General features: G+C 43.8%; 1 protein-coding gene and 1 long non-coding RNA gene across 5 annotated transcripts in view; one reads left to right on the forward strand and one right to left on the reverse strand.

Moving 5' to 3' along the window:
• Positions 1–462: 462 nt before the first annotated feature.
• The window catches only part of WIZ (WIZ zinc finger), a 93,849-nt gene continuing 76,887 nt past the window's right edge, over positions 463–17,424 (forward strand). For all 4 annotated transcript variants that reach the window (XM_073588768.1, XM_073588770.1, XM_073588771.1 and 1 more), the window contains exons 1-3: positions 463–616; positions 16,247–16,585; positions 16,701–16,758. In XM_073588768.1, the coding sequence (XP_073444869.1) occupies positions 16,357–16,585; positions 16,701–16,758 (287 nt within the window). In that variant the 5' untranslated portion in view covers positions 463–616; positions 16,247–16,356. The remainder of the gene's footprint in view (positions 617–16,246; positions 16,586–16,700; positions 16,759–17,424) is intronic.
• The window catches only part of LOC141100351 (uncharacterized), a 46,660-nt gene continuing 43,647 nt past the window's right edge, over positions 14,412–17,424 (reverse strand). The window contains exon 3 of the long non-coding RNA XR_012234680.1: positions 14,412–16,557. This is a non-coding gene — a long non-coding RNA (uncharacterized lncRNA). The remainder of the gene's footprint in view (positions 16,558–17,424) is intronic.

Below are 17,424 nucleotides of genomic sequence, written 5' to 3' on the forward strand. Positions count from 1 at the left end.
ATCCTTGTCCTCTCCCACAGTTGCATCATGATTTTTTGTGGGGCCATTAAACTTTATAAGCGTGCAAAAGAGACAACAAAAACGCAGCAAGTACACAGCAAACCTGCTATTTGTAAAAGTAGCAGCTTCCAAGCTTTGCCTGCAGACCCCTCCCCTCCAAAAAAAAAAACGCAACGTGTGAACATAACTTTGGCTCACAAGTAGTATTTTATAGGGAGGTTTTATTTTAGGATGGGAAAATGGTCCATTTTTACAGAAAAGGTGTAACTAATGCTGCAGGTGCCATGTTTGGCACATTGGGCCGCTTCACATTCACACCTCCGTGGTGTAAAGTCACATAAGCGACTAATCAGCGCCATTAATGTAAGAACGAAGACCCAACTGTGACTGACTGAAGCCTCTGGCACATTGCACGGTAGCCACGCCCACTGCCTGCCTCCTTCAACATGGCGATGCGCCCAGGTCGGCGTCGCCGGTGACGTCACTTTCTTGCGCCCAGTCTGTATTCTCCAGCTTCCCCCCCCTTGTCTCCTGTCTTCGGACGGATCGTCTTGTACCGGAGCCGCTCTTAAAGGGGCAATGCAGCGAGATCGAGCCCCGACACCCGGCCGGGGGGGTAAGATGCTGGGTTGTAGAGCGGGAGGAGGTACAAGAAGGGGAAAAAACTGCTACTTTAACAGCTGTCACTAGGGGGGAGGGGGAAGGAATTGTGCGGGGCAGCCAGGGCAAGTGTATACCCTGAGCTGCCTGCATGTGTGCACTCACTGGTACAGGGGGCAGATGTGCAGAGTGGCCAGTGGTCCTGAGCCTGGCACTTATTAATAATGTGGGGTGATGATGAGGGTGATAGTTGTGTCCGTGCGAGCGCTCGTGCCCATCATCAGTGCAGGGACGCTGCCGGTAGTTTTGGGGGCAAAAAATGGAAATTTTGTTAAAACAAAAAAATTATTTAGAAAAAAAAAAAACAGCAATTATTTTGACAGTTGTACTTCTGCAAAGTTTATTGTCAGTGGCCCCATGTGGCAAGATAGGTTCATGCGGCCCCGTAATGGGGTGCGTAGTATGGTCTATCAGGATGCTGATACCTGTAGTTCTACCGGATCATGGAGACCTGTTGTGATCTACAACCAATGCAGTAAAAGCATCTGGGATCCCCGGTGTCCTACTGTCTAATTACAGATGCGACTATAACGCCTCCATGTAGTGCCACCAAAATTATTCATCCCCCTCCCGTTACTGATCGGGTGCAAAATTCACCAACTTTCTGCTGTTTTGTTCTTCTTTCATTGGTTTGTTGAAATGTCACTAGTGAGTCACAACTAATAAAATGAGGTTTCTCCAAATTCAGACCAAAATGCCCCAATTACTGACTACTGCAGTCTCACAATTCTTCATGGCAAGCGTCTTTCGTGCTTAGTATAGCCCCATCTGGCTGTTATAACCTGCTGCAAATGTGAAGCATAGCCAGACAGCAGTTTACTGAGGAATCTTAGTCCATTGCTTATGGGTAGTGACTAGTGATGAGCGAACGTGTTGGGATAACGTGCTATCTCATGCTCGGGTGTTAACAGAGCGTCTTCGGGGTGCTCGAAAAATGTGCCCGCAGCTGCATGTCTCGTGGGTGTTTGTTAGGTAAGCCCTGCATGTGTTGCGGCTGTCCAACAGCTGCGGGGACTCGAACATATTTTTCGAGCACCCCGAAGTCACTTGCTTAGCACCCGAGCATGGTAACACCTTATCCCAGCACACTCGCTCATCACTAGTAGTGACCTCTAGGGTCATTAATATTTTTTGGGTTGTCAACAAAGTGGTCCAAAAAGTTGAGAAGACTTCATTGCTTTATACAAAGAAGAAAAAGATGTCCCTAGAGATACAGCTGGAAGCAGAGTTCACAAAATAAAGATATGGGAACTCCGGCTACACTACTACCTGGACGTGACAGAAAGAGGAAGCTGCCACCAAAATCCTGAGGAGGCAGGTGGTCAATAACCCTCGAGTGACTGCAAAAGAACCGGCAGAAGGATCTGGTGGCAGTTTGCAGCGAGGAGAAATCCTAAACCCTAAAGGGCTCCATGTCCGAACTGTAAGTCCACGTTCAGACATTTAGGATTTGGTGAGTTTTTTTACCTCAGTATCTGTAAGCCAAAACCAGGAGCGGGTGCTAAATACAGAAGTGGGGACGGGTTTCTATTCTACTTTTCCTCAGATTGTTCCTCTCCTGGTTTTTGGCTGACAAATACTGAGGTAAAAAACGCATCAAATGTTCAATGTGGCCTAAGATATCTTCTCTACTGACCCAAAAGCGCAAGAAAAGTCCTATAAATCAGCCACAGACCTTTCAAGCTGCATCCGGCTGCCAAAAACTTCCATTTTCCAAGTAGAAAGTTCTCTGGAATTTTGTACACCTGAAGCGTTTTTTTTTTTTTTCAGCAGTTTTTAGGTAGTTTTGTGAGCACTTTGTAAATTTCCTTCCTTCCCTCTGGCGTTTTGGCCTTTTTTCTTTCTGAACATTTTTGTGGCATCTTTTAACAGGCATTTTCTGCACATCTTTTAAATTCATTAAAAGGGATCGTCCGGGTTTGGCACGGAGAGTGACTGCAGGCTTGTGGATCCTCACGGCGCGCTCTGTCAGGATAGTCTGGGAGCGGGCTATCGGGTTACCACAAGTATGCAACATGCATACTCCCAGCCACATTCCGAATAGACGCTCAATACAAGTGAAAGGAGCGAGGCCGGACACGTCTAGTTGGAATGTGGCCGGAAGTACGTACATCACATGCGTGCAGTCACATGACCACACGCACCCGGCAACAGAGAATCCTGACAGTGCGCACTGTGTGCATTCACAAGTCTGCCTAGCGTGATTGCTGACTAATTATGCCAAACCTGGACACCACTTTAATAAGTCAAGAAAGCACTGGAGTATGTTGAACCAAAAACATTGGGAAAACACAAAAAAAAAACTGTACCTTTACTTCTTTTAAAGCCCTGAACACAAAAGTATGAACGGCATCTCGTTTTCCCATACAAGTTGACAGCACCATTCTTTTGATCACTTTTTTAGAGCTTTCACCTCTTTTTATTTATTTTTTCTTTTTAAAGCAAACCTGTTAAAAAATGGTGGAAAAAGATGCAGTGTGCAAATACCTTTAGGACGGGGTCACACTTGCGAGTGCAATGCGAGAAACTCTCGCCACAATACCCGGCACTCGGGACCGGAGTGTGCGGCGGCTGCATGTATTTCTATGCAGCTTAATGCTCCTGTCAGAATCGCCGGTGGCTGTGCCAGGTATTGATGTGTGACCCCCGGCCTTAGGGTTTTATTCTGAGGAGCAATGAAACAAGCATGGAACTTTCTGAGTCTATAGATCAGCAGTATAAGTGGAGGAGGAAAAATGCATCAAATGCTGAAAAAAAAAAAAAAAAAAATTCCTGCCGACAGTGATGCATGGCTGTGGTTCAGTGAAGCATTCCTAAAGTGAAGCGCGGCGGCTCGTTTCTCCTACAGTGAAGCACAGCAGCGGTTCGTTGATGCCTGACGTGAAGCACGGCAGGGACTCGGTGATGCCTACAGTGAAGCACGGCAGCGGCTCTGTGATGCCTACAGTGAAGCACGGCGGCGGCTCTGTGATGCCTACAGTGAAGCACGGCGGCGGCTCTGTAATGCCTACAGTGAAGCACGGCGGCGGCTCTGTAATGCCTACAGTGAAGCACGGCGGCGGCTCTGTAATGCCTACAGTGAAGCACGGCGGCGGCTCTGTGATGCCTACAGTGAAGCACGGCGGCGGCTCTGTGATGCCTACAGTGAAGCACGGCGGCGGCTCTGTGATGCCTACAGTGAAGCACGGCGGCGGCTCTGTGATGCCTACAGTGAAGCACGGCGGCGGCTCTGTGATGCCTACAGTGAAGCACGGCGGCGGCTCTGTGATGCCTACAGTGAAGCACGGCGGCAGCTTAGTGAAGCACGGCGGCGGCTCGGTGATGCCTACAGTGAAGCACGGCGGCGGCTCGGTGATATCCAAGAATATTAGTAACTTGGAGGCCAATGCCCATGAGGAATGGTCTAAGATTCCTCTGGAATGCTGCTAGAAGCTGGTGTCTGTTTATGCATCACATTTGCAGCGGGTCACAACACCCAGAGGTGCTCTACTAAGTGCTACAGACGCAGGTCATGATGGGATAAAAAATAATTCTGAGACAGCAGTAGTCAGTTAAATTGGCCTTTTTCCCTGAACACCAGAGAACCTACTTTTTATATTTATTGTGTTGAGCTTTTTACCTTGTTCTTGATTCATTGGTTTATGACAAGCGTCAGCACGTTTGTAATTAATACTAAACCTAATTTGCAATGGGGGTGGTGCATTTTTATTTTTTTTTACTTAAATGCATATATTGTGGGCTAGAAATCATTTACGCAGTGCAGGTTGATTGAAAGTTTTGCACCGTTTGGCTTCTACAGACTTTTTGTTTCCTTGCACTTTTAACCCTTATGTGGTCTGTGGTCATAAATCAGAAAAATAAGAGAGAAACTCTCCCATTTGTCAGAATGAGCTCACTGATGGAGTTAATTCATTCTGCAGTAATACAGTACAGCACAGAGGCTAGAGAAGGCTTAGGAGCAACATTTTTATTGAAACCCTATTAAGAAAATGAATGTTATCCAAAAATACTCGTAAGGAAAGAATAATGTTCACAAAGGCGGACAATCCAAACCCGTTGGTCATCTAGGTGTACTTTCTTTAAAATAAACCCTAATGTGTGGCCATATCTGTCCTGATTATATGTTGGCCATATAGATACTTGTTTTATTCGCTGAAACGGGAAAATCCTTTTAAAGTGATAATGACATAGTGTAAATGGCCTTTACTCAGATGAAGTTTCACCTTTTGCTGACATTGAGAACTGATGAAAGGGAGTGTGACTACAGGATATGACTACACAAGACTTGTTTGTAGTCTGTTACCATGGAGACTCACAGAGCTATATAGGAGCTTGACATAGGAGACCAAAGCATTAATATGTCATGGAAATACTCAAAAGTGTAGATGACTTTTCAGAATATGCTGTCGTGTGTTTTTACCTTTGTGGGCTCTAGTGTTAATGTTTCAGTTGTCCCTGAGCTGGTGGGTGGAGACTAGCTACTATGGTGTCTTCCATACGCAGCACAAACAGACATGAAGGACTCCTGCCTTTGTAGCAAGTTAAGCAGCAGCAGTATGTAGGACATTTCTACAGCAGTACTGAGCAGTGTAGATGTGAATCCAGCACTGGGTTAAGAAAATTTTACTAGAAAGCAACAGCATAATCTGTCTGTGTCTCTTTCACTCTATTCTCCCCCACTCCTTTCCATAGACTTCAATAGGCAGCTGTAATCTGATCCCTCAACGAGCTTACACCTGTATTGTTTAGACTGCAGGTTCATTCAGACGTCCAGTGTTCGTGTACGAGTTCTATCCTTGTATTTCACAGACAGGATGGGCCTGTTCATATGGCCAATGGTTTTTTTTTTTTTTTTTGCGGACCGAGTGCAAAATCCCAGAGGCAAGTGTTGGATCGAAATCGGCAATGCAGGTCCATGAAAATAACATTTTTCACAAGAGTGCTACATAGGAGAAGATATAGAAACTTTTTTTTTCTTGTTTCTCATGGTCGAGTGCAGAAAATCACTGATTAAACTACGCCTGTTTTTCTGGTACATGAAAAAAGAGAGGTCTGAATGAGCCCTTAAACTTTATTTATTTTTTTTTTTTGAGTGATGTGTTCAGGAGGCGAGGGAGGAGAAAAAGTGGAGAAAATAAGCTTCAGTGGAGAAAATGATTTCCTCTGATGGGATATATTTTCTTGGAACGATTATTGATATATGTATATGCGCGTGGATTTTTGTAGCCCTATATAGAAATCTATGGAAAAAAAATGCCGGAAAATATACAATACTTTCCGAAAATGCTACAGACAAAAAAAAACCAAAGCAATTGCATAGAGACTTTTAGAATATTTTACTGTAGAAATTGGGGGAGGGAAACAAAGTCATCTGGCTGCAGCACACTGGAAAACGCCAAATGAAAAACGTCGTAATCCCGTGTAATCAGCTTAAAAGGGTTTTCTGTAAATTAAAGGGAACCTGACAGCAGATCCATCCTGACCATTTATGATCTCGGCCTTGCATGTTTAACTCTGAAACGCAGCAGCGTTTCAGAAAAAAACATACTTTAAAAGCCGCTGGAGACGGATTGGACAGGCGGGGTCCCCTGTGGCTTCTCCTTGCCCCCTACCAGTGACTGACAGGTCTGCTCCTGTGTTAGTGTATAGGGAGCAACTTTTGTTAGAAAGCAACAGCATCATCTGTCTGTGTCTCTCTCTGTCTTGCACGCTATTCTCCCCACCCCTTTCCATAGGCTTTAATAGGATAGCAAGCGGGGAAAAACAGCCAGGGTCCCGTCTGTCTGACTAGTCTCCTGCGTGGCTCAGTCCCCGACAGCTCTTTAAAGTAAGTCTCACTCTAAATCACTGCGGCATTACAGAGTTAAACATGCCTGCCTGAGATCATCCAGCCACTGCTTGATACGTGCTGCCTGTGCAGCGAGCAGCGTGTATCAGGTGTCAGGTTCCCGTTAAGCTTTACAATGTATAATGCAAAGTTTTGTTTCTTTCTAACATACGGTCAGTGAATAAGTGCGTTTTCAGTTCCATCTACTGACCGTAGCCATTAACTGACCGCCGACCCGCGATATAAAAGTCGTTTAATGGTCTGTTTAGACAGGCCAACCACAATTCTGTTAAAGGGTTTTTCCACACTCTTGACAAATCTCTGCTTTCACTCTATAAGCCTGTAGATTGCTGACTGACGGTGTGCAATGTGCACACTGTCATGATTTCCCCTGTATTCCCAGTGCGGGCTTTCCCAAGTATGCAGTTTGCATGGTTACGGTCATGTGCCGACTAGATTCTCACTCATTCTATCAACAGGACACTGAGAGAAGCAGATGAGAATCTAGTCGGCACGTCACCGCAACTTTGCAACCCCGTACTTGCAGTCAAACGACGGCGCTCGCAGGACTTGCACACTGTCAAGAGTCAGCAATCTGCAGTCATATAGAGCTTTGACAAGAGTCCTGAAAATCCTTTTAATACAATTGTTCACAGGACATGTGCTGCCGAGAATAACTATTTTAGTGACTGCATGAACAATCCAATCATTTTATTCACTGAGACCCCTCTAAATACTTTCTACCACACTTTTCAGTATGCCTTTCCATCTTCCTGGTCTCTGGCCACACATCGTTGCTATATAGCGTTTGCAAAGGCGAAGTGTGTGCAAACGGCGCCACTCTTGTCAATAGCTTGTGTCTGGTATTGGAGATAGGCGCAATGTAAGTGAATAGGACTGAGCTAGAGACGTAACCCTAATGAGTGGAGGGGATATAGTTGCACCAGGGCTTTGGAGCATTATTAAAGACCCATGAAAGTTGGGTGCCATTTTTTATTTTTTTTGGATTGGCGCACAGAAACTTCCAAGTTACACCACTGAACTGAAGAGGTAATGAGGTTTTTTTGGGGAAAAAAAAGCAATTGTTCTAATTTAATACCAAAGTTTGAATGCGTACTTTGTATTTATGTGTGAGGACAACTATTCTTAAAGGGGTTGTCTGGCATGTGGTGGCATGAGGCACTGTCGCTTTGTGATAGTTGTGCGATGTGTACATGGACCGCTAATAAAGAGTACTAATTTTACTTAAAGGGGTCGTCCAGTGAAGACAAGTCTTCCCTATCCACAAGATAAGTGATAACTTGTTGATTGGTGGGGGGGCCGTTCATTGGGACCCTAACCAGTCGACAAAACGGGGAACCTTCTATCCCTGTAAGCATTTAGCAGCAGTGCCCATGCTGCAACGCCCCTCTATTCATTCAAGCTTCCCTTTGGGAATTTTTAAAATCTCCAATCTGTCAGTCACTGCGCGTTCCATCAGTTCGACACCCACCGATCCTATAGATATTGATAGGCGATGACTTGTTTTCACAGGGCAACCCCTTTAAGAGACATTTGGTGAGCCCTTTTATTATCAATTGGGTTTATAAGATATAGTATGTCTATCATCATGGATTAATTTATCATTTAGGCCTCGTTTATCAAAACTCGCAAGCAAAAAAGTTTTTTTTTTTTTTTTTTAAAGAATCAACCAATCAAAACTCAGGTATTATTTGTAAAGCTGGTCTGAAAAATATGAAAGCTGAGATCTGATTGGCTGCTGTGGACAACAAAGGCAGTTTTCACTATTAGGCCCGGGTCACACTTCGAGAAACTCGGACGAGTCTCGCACGTCAATACCTGGCACTGCCGCCGGCACTTGGGAGCAGAGCGTGCGGCTGCATGTGTGACCCCGACCTTAGACAGCTTCGATCAATGAAGGTCTGGTAGGCCAGACTTCTGAAACTTGGCTGTTGCCCATAGCAACCAATCACAGCATAGCTTTCATTTTTTAAACTGCTCTGATAAATTGAAAGCTGTTCTGTGATTGGTTGCTATGGGCAATATAGACAGGTTTTTCACTGAGGTAATTTTCAAAACTGCGCGATGTGTTTATTTCCTGGATAGCCGACACTTGCACCGCTGCCGGGTAAACTGTTTTCTATAGACTTTATTAGCTTTTAAGGTCACTCTAGATGTCTCTCCTAGTTACAGGGTCTGTATGACATAAACAGGACTGAGACCCCCACACAGTTTTACATCCATAGTTAGGACATCACAGTTAATGGGCGCAGTCAGGCGGCCGTATAAATTAGGCCAAGATCGGATTGCAATACGCGGACTGGCCCGCTACTGTTCTGACCCCCGAGCATGAGCACTTCATATATTTCTATGCATCCATCACCCTCGGGTGAGGAGAGCCACGGCCAGTCCCATTTGTACGGTTATCTGACTGCACCCTTATTCAGTAGGACCATAGGGGTCACAGATCATGCAGTCGTGATATGGACGATAAATTGTGGTTGGCAAAATGGTCATAAATTAGTCATCTTGACTTTCAATTTTGGAAGACCATGTATAGTGCCTCATTCAAATTTCTGCCTGTGGACCGCGATGCACGGACCGGGCGCGAGTCACCCGAACACAATAGTATCATATACAGTTAGGTCCATATATATTTGGACAGAGACAACATTTTTCTAATTTTGGTTCTAGACATTACCACAATGAATTTTAAACAAAACAATTCAGATGCAGTTGAAGTTCAGACTTTCAGCTTTCATTTGAGGGTATCCACATTAAAATTGGATGAAGGGTTAGGAGTTTCAGCTCCTTATCATGTGCCACCCTGTTTTTAAAGGGACCAAAAGTAATTGGACAGATTAAATAATTGTAAATAAAATGTTCATTTCTAGTACTTGGATGAAAACCCTCTGTTGGCAATGACTGCCTGAAGTCTTGAACTCATGGACATCACCAGACGCTATGTTTCCTCCTTTTTGATGCTCTGCCAGGCCTTCACTGCGGTGGTTTTCAGTAGCTGTTTGTTTATGGGCCTTTCGGTCTGAAGTTTAGTCTTTAACAAGTGAAAGCATGCTCATTTGGGTTGAGATCAGGTGACTGACTTGGCCATTCAAGAATATTCCACTTCTTTGCTTTAATAAACTCCTGGGTTGCTTTGGCTTTATGTTTTGGGTCATTGTCCATCTGTAGTATGAAACAACGACCAATCAGTTTGGCTGCATTTGGCTGGATCTGAGCACACAGTATGGCTCTGAATACCTCAGAATTCATTCGGCTGCTTCTGTCCTGTGTCACATCATCAATAAACACTAGTGACCCAGTGCCACTGGCAGCCATGCATGCCCAAGCCATCACACTGCCTCCGCCGTGTTTTACAGATGATGTGGTAGGCTTTGGATCATGAGCTGTACCACGCCTTCGCCATACTTTTCTCTTTCCATCATTCTGGTAGAGGTTGATCTTGGTTTCATCTGTCCAAAGAATGTTCTTCCAGACCTGTGCTGGCTTTTTTAGATTTTTTTTAGCAAAGTCCAGTCTAGCCTTTTTATTCTTGATGCTTTTTAGTGGCTTGCACCATGCAGTGAACCCTCTGTATTTACTTTCATGCAGTCTTCTCTTTATGGTAGATTTGGATATTGATACGCCTACCTCCTGGAGAGTGTTGTTCACTTGGTTGGCTGTTGTGAAGGGGTTTCTCTTCACCATGGAGATTATTCTGCGATCATCCACCACTGTTGTCTTTGTGGGCACCCAGGTCTTTTTGCATTGATGAGTTCACCAGTGCTTGCTTTCTTTCTTTCTCAGGATGTACCAAACTGTAGATTTTGCCACTCCGAATGTTGTTGCAATTTCACGGATGAGTTTTTTCTGTTTTTGCATCTTAAGGATGGCTTGTTTCACCTGCTCCTTTGACCGCATGTTTCCTTCACAGCAAAACCTTCCAAATGCAAGCATCACACCTCAAATCAACTCCAGGCCTTTTATCTGCATAATTGAGAATGAAATAACGAAGGGATTGCCCACACCTATCCATGAAATAGCCTTGGAGTCAATTGTCCAATTACTTTTGGTCCCTTTAAAAACAGGGTGGCACATGTTAAGGGGCTCAAACTCCTAAACCCTTCATCCAATTTTATTGTGGATACCCTCAAATGAAAGCTGAAAGTCTGAACTTCAACTGCATCTGAATTGTTTTGTTTAAAATTCATTGTGGTAATGTCTAGACCCAAAATTAGAAAAATGTTGTCTCTGTCCAAATATATATGGACCTAACTGTATGCCTATGAGGCTGTCAGGTGACCTGTGGCTGGTTCGTATGCAGACTGTTTTTCAGAGATGCCTGAATTTTGCCTAAAATAGACCATCGTTTAGTCCAGGGGTGGGGAATCTTTCTTCTGCCAAGAGCCATTTTGGATATTTATACCATCTTTAAGGGGACCCTGCAAATTATGTGTTAACTTCGCCCACTAAGTATGTCTCAACGCTGGCACTGGTGTCAGGACGTAATCTTTCATTACACGCGTCTTAGCATTCAGTAGTGAACATTGTGTGCACATGCTCACAGAGCAAGAGGAAATTAATGGGCCTTTGGCCGGCAAAATACAGCTGCCGGCCCTAGCACTGCGGTCCCCGGGAATCTGCCCCGGGGCTGGACAAAAGGTCAAAGAGAGCCGTAAACATCCCACAGGCCTGAGGTTGACCACCCTTGGTTCAGTCCATCAACCTAATTGATTTCCTTGCAGCACTTCATTGGTTTAGTCATCTGCAAAAATGATCATTCCACCAATAATGGGAATGGATTCTAGAAGAATAAGATACAGGAGCGTCATAGAAAGAAATATTCCTGTGCTCCCTCATTTTGGATGGATTTCTTTTTTTGCCCCATGTGAAAACAGCTTAATAGTATAGGTTTATTAATTAACAAGACTTGTGTAATACCACGGGTACATAGTCCATGATATTTGACTGGATGACCCTTTTTGAATTTCTGCGCTTAGCGAGGAACACTGTATATTTTGAAACAGTAGCTTGGGGGCAAATAACGAGCAGTTGTAGAGAGGCCTAAAACAGGTAAAGCTGGTTTCACACAATCCTGTGCTCATGGACCATGCCAAGATCAGAATATCCGGCCTGACCACAAGGTCTCCTGACCTGAGCTAACCGGGAACATTAACGACCTGTAACTAGCTTTACCAATTTTGCTGGCCATACACGTTAGATGAAGATTGAATGACAGCTGTGTCTCCCGATTCTCCATACACTCGCACATTTGGCTTTATTTTCAAAAAGAAAATGAGAATATGCCACTTCGAGAGACCTCTTGTGATGGTATCTCACTTAAGTATTGTCCAAAATTTAAAGAAATTTTTATTTTCCTTCAATTGGTTTTGTTGACTTGTTCTGCAGTGACGACTTGCTAAAGCCAATCCTTGTCCTCGGTGGTCTTCTGCAACACATACAAGCATCATTGCTCAGGCCAATGATTAACTGCAGTGGTCACGTGCACATGGATGGAATGTCATTAATGCAGGATGAGTCTGTGGGACCACCGGAGCAATGGTGGAGAAATGTTGGAGGAATTACAAGTTGAAAATAAGTTATTCCTAATTTTCCCACCTTCCCACCTTTAGTAATCTTTTTTTTCTTTAAAAAACCTTTTAAAGAGGTTATCGATAGGAGAAGTGATGAAGAACATGGGTTTGGATTGAGCAGTCCCGTAGTAGGGAATGGAGTGCTGCTAGTCACACGTATGCTCCCTATCTAATAGCACTCTAGTCTTGCACCTTTTCGATTTAACTTGTCGGACCCTTCTTTCCTCCAATGTGGATTTAGAACAACATCATACGGATTAGATGGTTGGTCAAAATTGGCAGGTCCAGCCAAAATATATTTAATGTGTACAGCCAACTTTAGAGCAAAGTATTGGAGAGTGGTTTTTCTTTGGTGTTTTTTGAGCCCGTGTCATGAACCGTCCCTATAATAGACCCGGCAGTGTATTCGTTGTAGTAAGAATGTTCTATTCAGAATTCCCATTATTCTTGAGTTTAGTGCATTCGGTTCTTCATCTTCCTTCTGTGGACGGCTTCTATTTATATCAAATGGAAAGGAGCTGACGGATGGAAATGATCTGCACTTAAAGCACAGGATGTCTTCGCTGATCTTTCGTGAGGGCCATCAGGGTTCATCCATGAGATTGCCACTTCAGAAATTAATGGACTGCATACCGTATGCATGACTGCTTCTGTGAAATGCGTTTCAATAGCTAATGTGTGGGGATAGCATTCCTGGCATGACCCAAGAATCAAACAACACTAGCAGTTTTTTCCTCATTCCTAGTCTAGATAAGCCTATAGGCCAGCGTTTTTTTTAAGACTCCTTGTAAGGTGCCTTAAATAGGACTGGGACCCACCCCCAACCACTAAAGAGAAGGCTCCTTTGTTCTAGTAGTCTTGTAGTTTTCTGGATCTAGAGTTCTGTGGTTTTCAGGATCTAGAGTTCTTTGGAAGATGAATGTTTGATGTGGGCCATTGTTCTTCAAAGATGGCTCCAGTTCAATGTTTTAAAGCAGGGGTCTCAAACTCAATTTACCCGGGGGCTGCTGGAGGTAGAATCTGGGTGAGGCTGGGCCGCATCAGGTTTTCCACAAGAAAAGCTCTTACAAAAACATTCCAATGTTATCAAATGTCTTTATTTTTTCATCTTATTTTGTGTTAAAAAATAAAAATAAATTAAAATCATAAGAAAAAATAAATCAATCAGTAATAAATAAAATGAAAATGATAATACAGCAGCTATAGAAGACTGAAGAAACCACATATAGTTGCTGACTAGAGAAATGTAATTATTATTATTCAGATGTCTCTATTAACAGTTCTTTAACATTTAACTTTCTGAACATGAATGGAACATTGGACATAAACTGTTTTGAACATGGGTTCTTCTGCCTACTTCTTGCTGCTAGAGATCTGGCAGCGCTTACTCTCGCATAGCCGAGCCACATTTGGCTGAAGGGAGGAAGCAGTTGAGACCCTCAGTAGGGCTTGAAGATGCTCATCAGTAAGACCTGTACTTGGACTTATTGAAGTTCAAGGTAGAGAAGAGCTTTTCGCACAAGTATGTGCTCCCAAAAAGACACATGGTCCGCTTGAACATTCGGGAAAGCTCAGGGAAGCTGGGGGGCAATTCTCTCAAAAACTGCCGGAGCTTGTCTGCTTTTCCACTCACCTCCCTGAACTTGGCTTTGAGTTCAGAGTTACACTGCAGGTCAATGAGCTCCATTTGAAGCTCACAGGAGGGGCATCTTGCACATCAAAGGAGAAGGGGTCTGCAAAAATTTGAAATGTGGCTCTGTGCGTCTTGAAGTCTGCAAATCTGTGATCATATTCCTTCTGTAGCTTCAAAATGACATCCATATACTCCTCACCACTGAATGGTGTGCCTGCTTCCATGAGTGCCTTGCATGATGGGAAATGGCAAAAGTTTGTCTGAGAAAGCTGGGCGTTCCATAACATAAGTTTTGTAGAGAATGTTCGGTACTACGTGTGACTGGGATTTCACATGCGAGACTCGGCCGTGTTTCTCGCATGTGTGATCCTGGCCGAGGTGAGGGCTGCAAACTATTGTCCCGAGGGCCCATGAGGAGAGGGCCGCAAACTATTGTCCCGAGGGTCGCGAGTTTGAGACCCCTGCTTTAAAGGGAACGTGTCATCAGAAAATAACCCATATAGAAGTGTGTATATTGATAAAAGGTGAGGTCACAGGTCACCTCTGCCCCCTCCCTGCACAATGACATTTGCACAGACCACAAAGAAAACGTACAACTCTCCCACCCAAGTTAATGAACCTCTCCAGATTAGTGGTCTATGGGGTGACTGTAAAGTGTAATCCTAGACACAAAGTATAATGAAAAACGCTACCATCAGAAAATGAAAAAAGACAAACGTATTGTCTGGTTTTAATTTGTAAAAAATATGCAAATGTTAGAGCACTTATGCTCCCCGTCCTGTCGAACTTCCATGTCCTGATCAGTTGCAACCAGTGGGTTAACATGGCTGCTGGCGTCTTGCTGAAAGCTCCGATGGCTGTCATCTTTGTACTTATTTTGTTCAATGTAGCCACAGGCTGAGGTTCATAGCAGACCATCATTTATACTATTTTCTGCAATACCGTGGTATTATAGTATACTGTACTAGCAATGAAAGGATCTCTGGTTCAAGACCCATAAGACGACTAAATAAATAAGGTAAAAATTAATATGTGTATAAAAGCGTAAATCAACCCACTTTTCCCTGTTCAAAAGTATAATAATAATAGTAATAAAGAAAAAAAATTTAACATCGGTCATGTCCAATCGATCAAAATATAAAATAGTTTAAATCATACATTATACCAGTTTAGACTAAACAACTACCGGTAAAGGAGCGTTCCTGGAAAAACTCATTCATGATAAACTTGCAGTATAAATGCCCCTTCAGAGTTTATCTAGCACTCCCGTTTACTTCTGGTACCTTCTCGTCATCACCAATCCAATTGTAGTGCAACACTTCTAAACAATGAACCCAAAGTTAATCTACCCGGTTGGCTTGGGGGTTTGTCCTTTTCTAAGAACATCTTGTCTAGACTAGTCCTTTATAGAAACTACTCGTGCTGCATTCCAACTGGAACTTGACTCAAGTGCCCTGCATACTTCTGCAGAAATACTTAGGCTGTGTGCACACGCTGCGGATTCCGCTGCATTTCCGCAGCGGTTTTGGCCGCTGCGGACACGCAGCAGTTTTAGCTGCGGTGTACAGTACCATTCATTTGAATGGGAAAAAAAAAACGCTGTGCCGACGCTGCGGAAAAAAACCGCGCGGATTTGCTGCGGTTTTGAATCCGCAGAAAGAATTGCATGTCAATTCTTTCTGCGGAAACCGCTGCGGGTTACTATCTCCACCATTGTGGAGATAGTGAATCCGCAGGACCAAACCGCAGGCAAAACCGCAGATAATCCGCAGGTCTTTGGACCTGCGGATTATCTGCGGTTTTTGCAAAATCCGTGCGGATTAATCCGCAGCGGATTCCGCAGCGTGTGCACGTACCCTTAAGGGAAGAACAGGAAAGTTTTTTTTTTTGTTTGTTTTTTTTTTTGGGAAGAGTACAGGTCAAATCAGTCACGGGAAGCATGAAATTGCCTGTGTGAAGACAATAGGGATATATTTCTGTTCTTTGATTATTTTTAAGAATGACCAGTCTTGGGGCTCGGTGAAGAACTTGGGTTGAATTTATGGGGGAATTTCATGCTCCAATATCACATGGAACTATCAACTCTTCAGCCATTTTTTAGAAATTTTTCCAAAACTGATAGTTTTAAAACTTTTAAAGTACAATGTAATGCAGGGACTCTGAGCCAATACTTTTCATCTCCAGTTGGCTTGGCCAAGCAGTCGCTCATGAAGTGGTTCAATGTGCATGGCATGTTTCCTATAAGTTGCGTTTGTCTTGTCCTAGTCATATATGGTGGTTATTTGTTGCGACAAGGCAAGACCTTTTCTAATTGTTTGTCTATTTTCAGAATATTTTGCTAAAATGATAATGAAATTTGGTGAATTTTCACAAGGCTCCCAAAAGGAGAACATTTTGAATCTGGAGTGCAAAGTTTAGAAATATTCAAAAATAATACACTTTTTAAACCTCAAAGACTAACTTGGTATTTTTCACCCCCTTTTTTTTTCTCTCATTCTTTCTCCATCATCATCCAACTCGACCATCTTTTAGGTCTGCCACATTCTTGTCCTTGATTTCACCGCAGTACTGAAGGGCCCCATCTCCGTTTTGTTGTCCACCGTTTACTCCATCTGGTCTTCCTTTGCTAAACCTTCCTCCTCATGGAGGACGTTCCCTCCACATACCTTTCTGGACAGGATGATGTGCATCACTTACAGTACGCACTGCCATCCATCGGCCAGAATGAAGCTTGTGCCCCAATGGCATGTCCAGGAGGTGTGGAGATTGTCCTGGTGGGAGGTGGAGAAGCCAATGTTGGAGCCTATCCTGAAGAAGGTGGTGTCCTCACATCCTACCCGCACCTGGGATATAGAGAAGACAACAAAGAAGGTGAGCTGTGTATGTGATTTGGGAAACGTATGTATTCGCTTTCCCTTATTGTTTTACAATTTTTGCTCCTTGTTTGATGTTATTTTGCTACACAGTGGTTTCTTTTACACTTTAGGCATCAGAATGACCCACTCAAGGGATTCGGATGGAATCAACTGTGGCATTATGGGGCGGTAAGGACTAGTGTGCAGCTTCATCACTTGTGTGAAGGCTATAATGTGAAATATATCAAGGTAAAGCCAGTTACATACGTCTGTTAAATGCAGATTGTGCTCGGATTGGAAGCCAATTCCGACCTTTGGGTCTTCTGAGTTGACCTAGCTGCTTTAGGTATGCTTATGAGTAATCCGCTAAGGTCGGGAGACCCCACCGGCCGGTCCTGACCTTCCGATCTGGGCGAGGTCTGTATTTCACGAATGTGTGAAACAGGCCTAATGCAATTTTTAGATACATTGTGGGCCCTCTATAAAGTAAACCTGTGCCTTCCTCCAACTTTCTTGTATTTTCTGTCTTTGACAGTGAGATGAAATATTTCTGCCCATTACGAGTCGTAACTGAGTGTCTTCGGCGTACTCGAAAAAAATTGTTCAAGTCCCCATGGCTGCATGTCTCGCGGCTGTTCAAGAGCCGCATTACATGCAGGGGGATGACCTAACAAACAGGCCATCCCTGCATGTTTTGCGGCTATCGAGCAGCAGCAAGACATGCAGTTGCGGGGATTCAAACATATTTTTTTTCAAACACGTCAAAGTCAGTCGGTTAGCACCCGAGCTTGCTCGGAGAACACCTTATCCCAGCATGTGCACTCATCGCTAGTGGCCGCTATCACTGCTGTATTG

The sequence above is a fragment of the Dendrobates tinctorius genome, unplaced genomic scaffold (assembly GCF_039654945.1).
Source record: "Dendrobates tinctorius isolate UK_male_01 unplaced genomic scaffold, ASM3965494v1 ptg000104l, whole genome shotgun sequence".
Classification (NCBI taxonomy): Eukaryota; Metazoa; Chordata; class Amphibia; order Anura; family Dendrobatidae; genus Dendrobates; species Dendrobates tinctorius.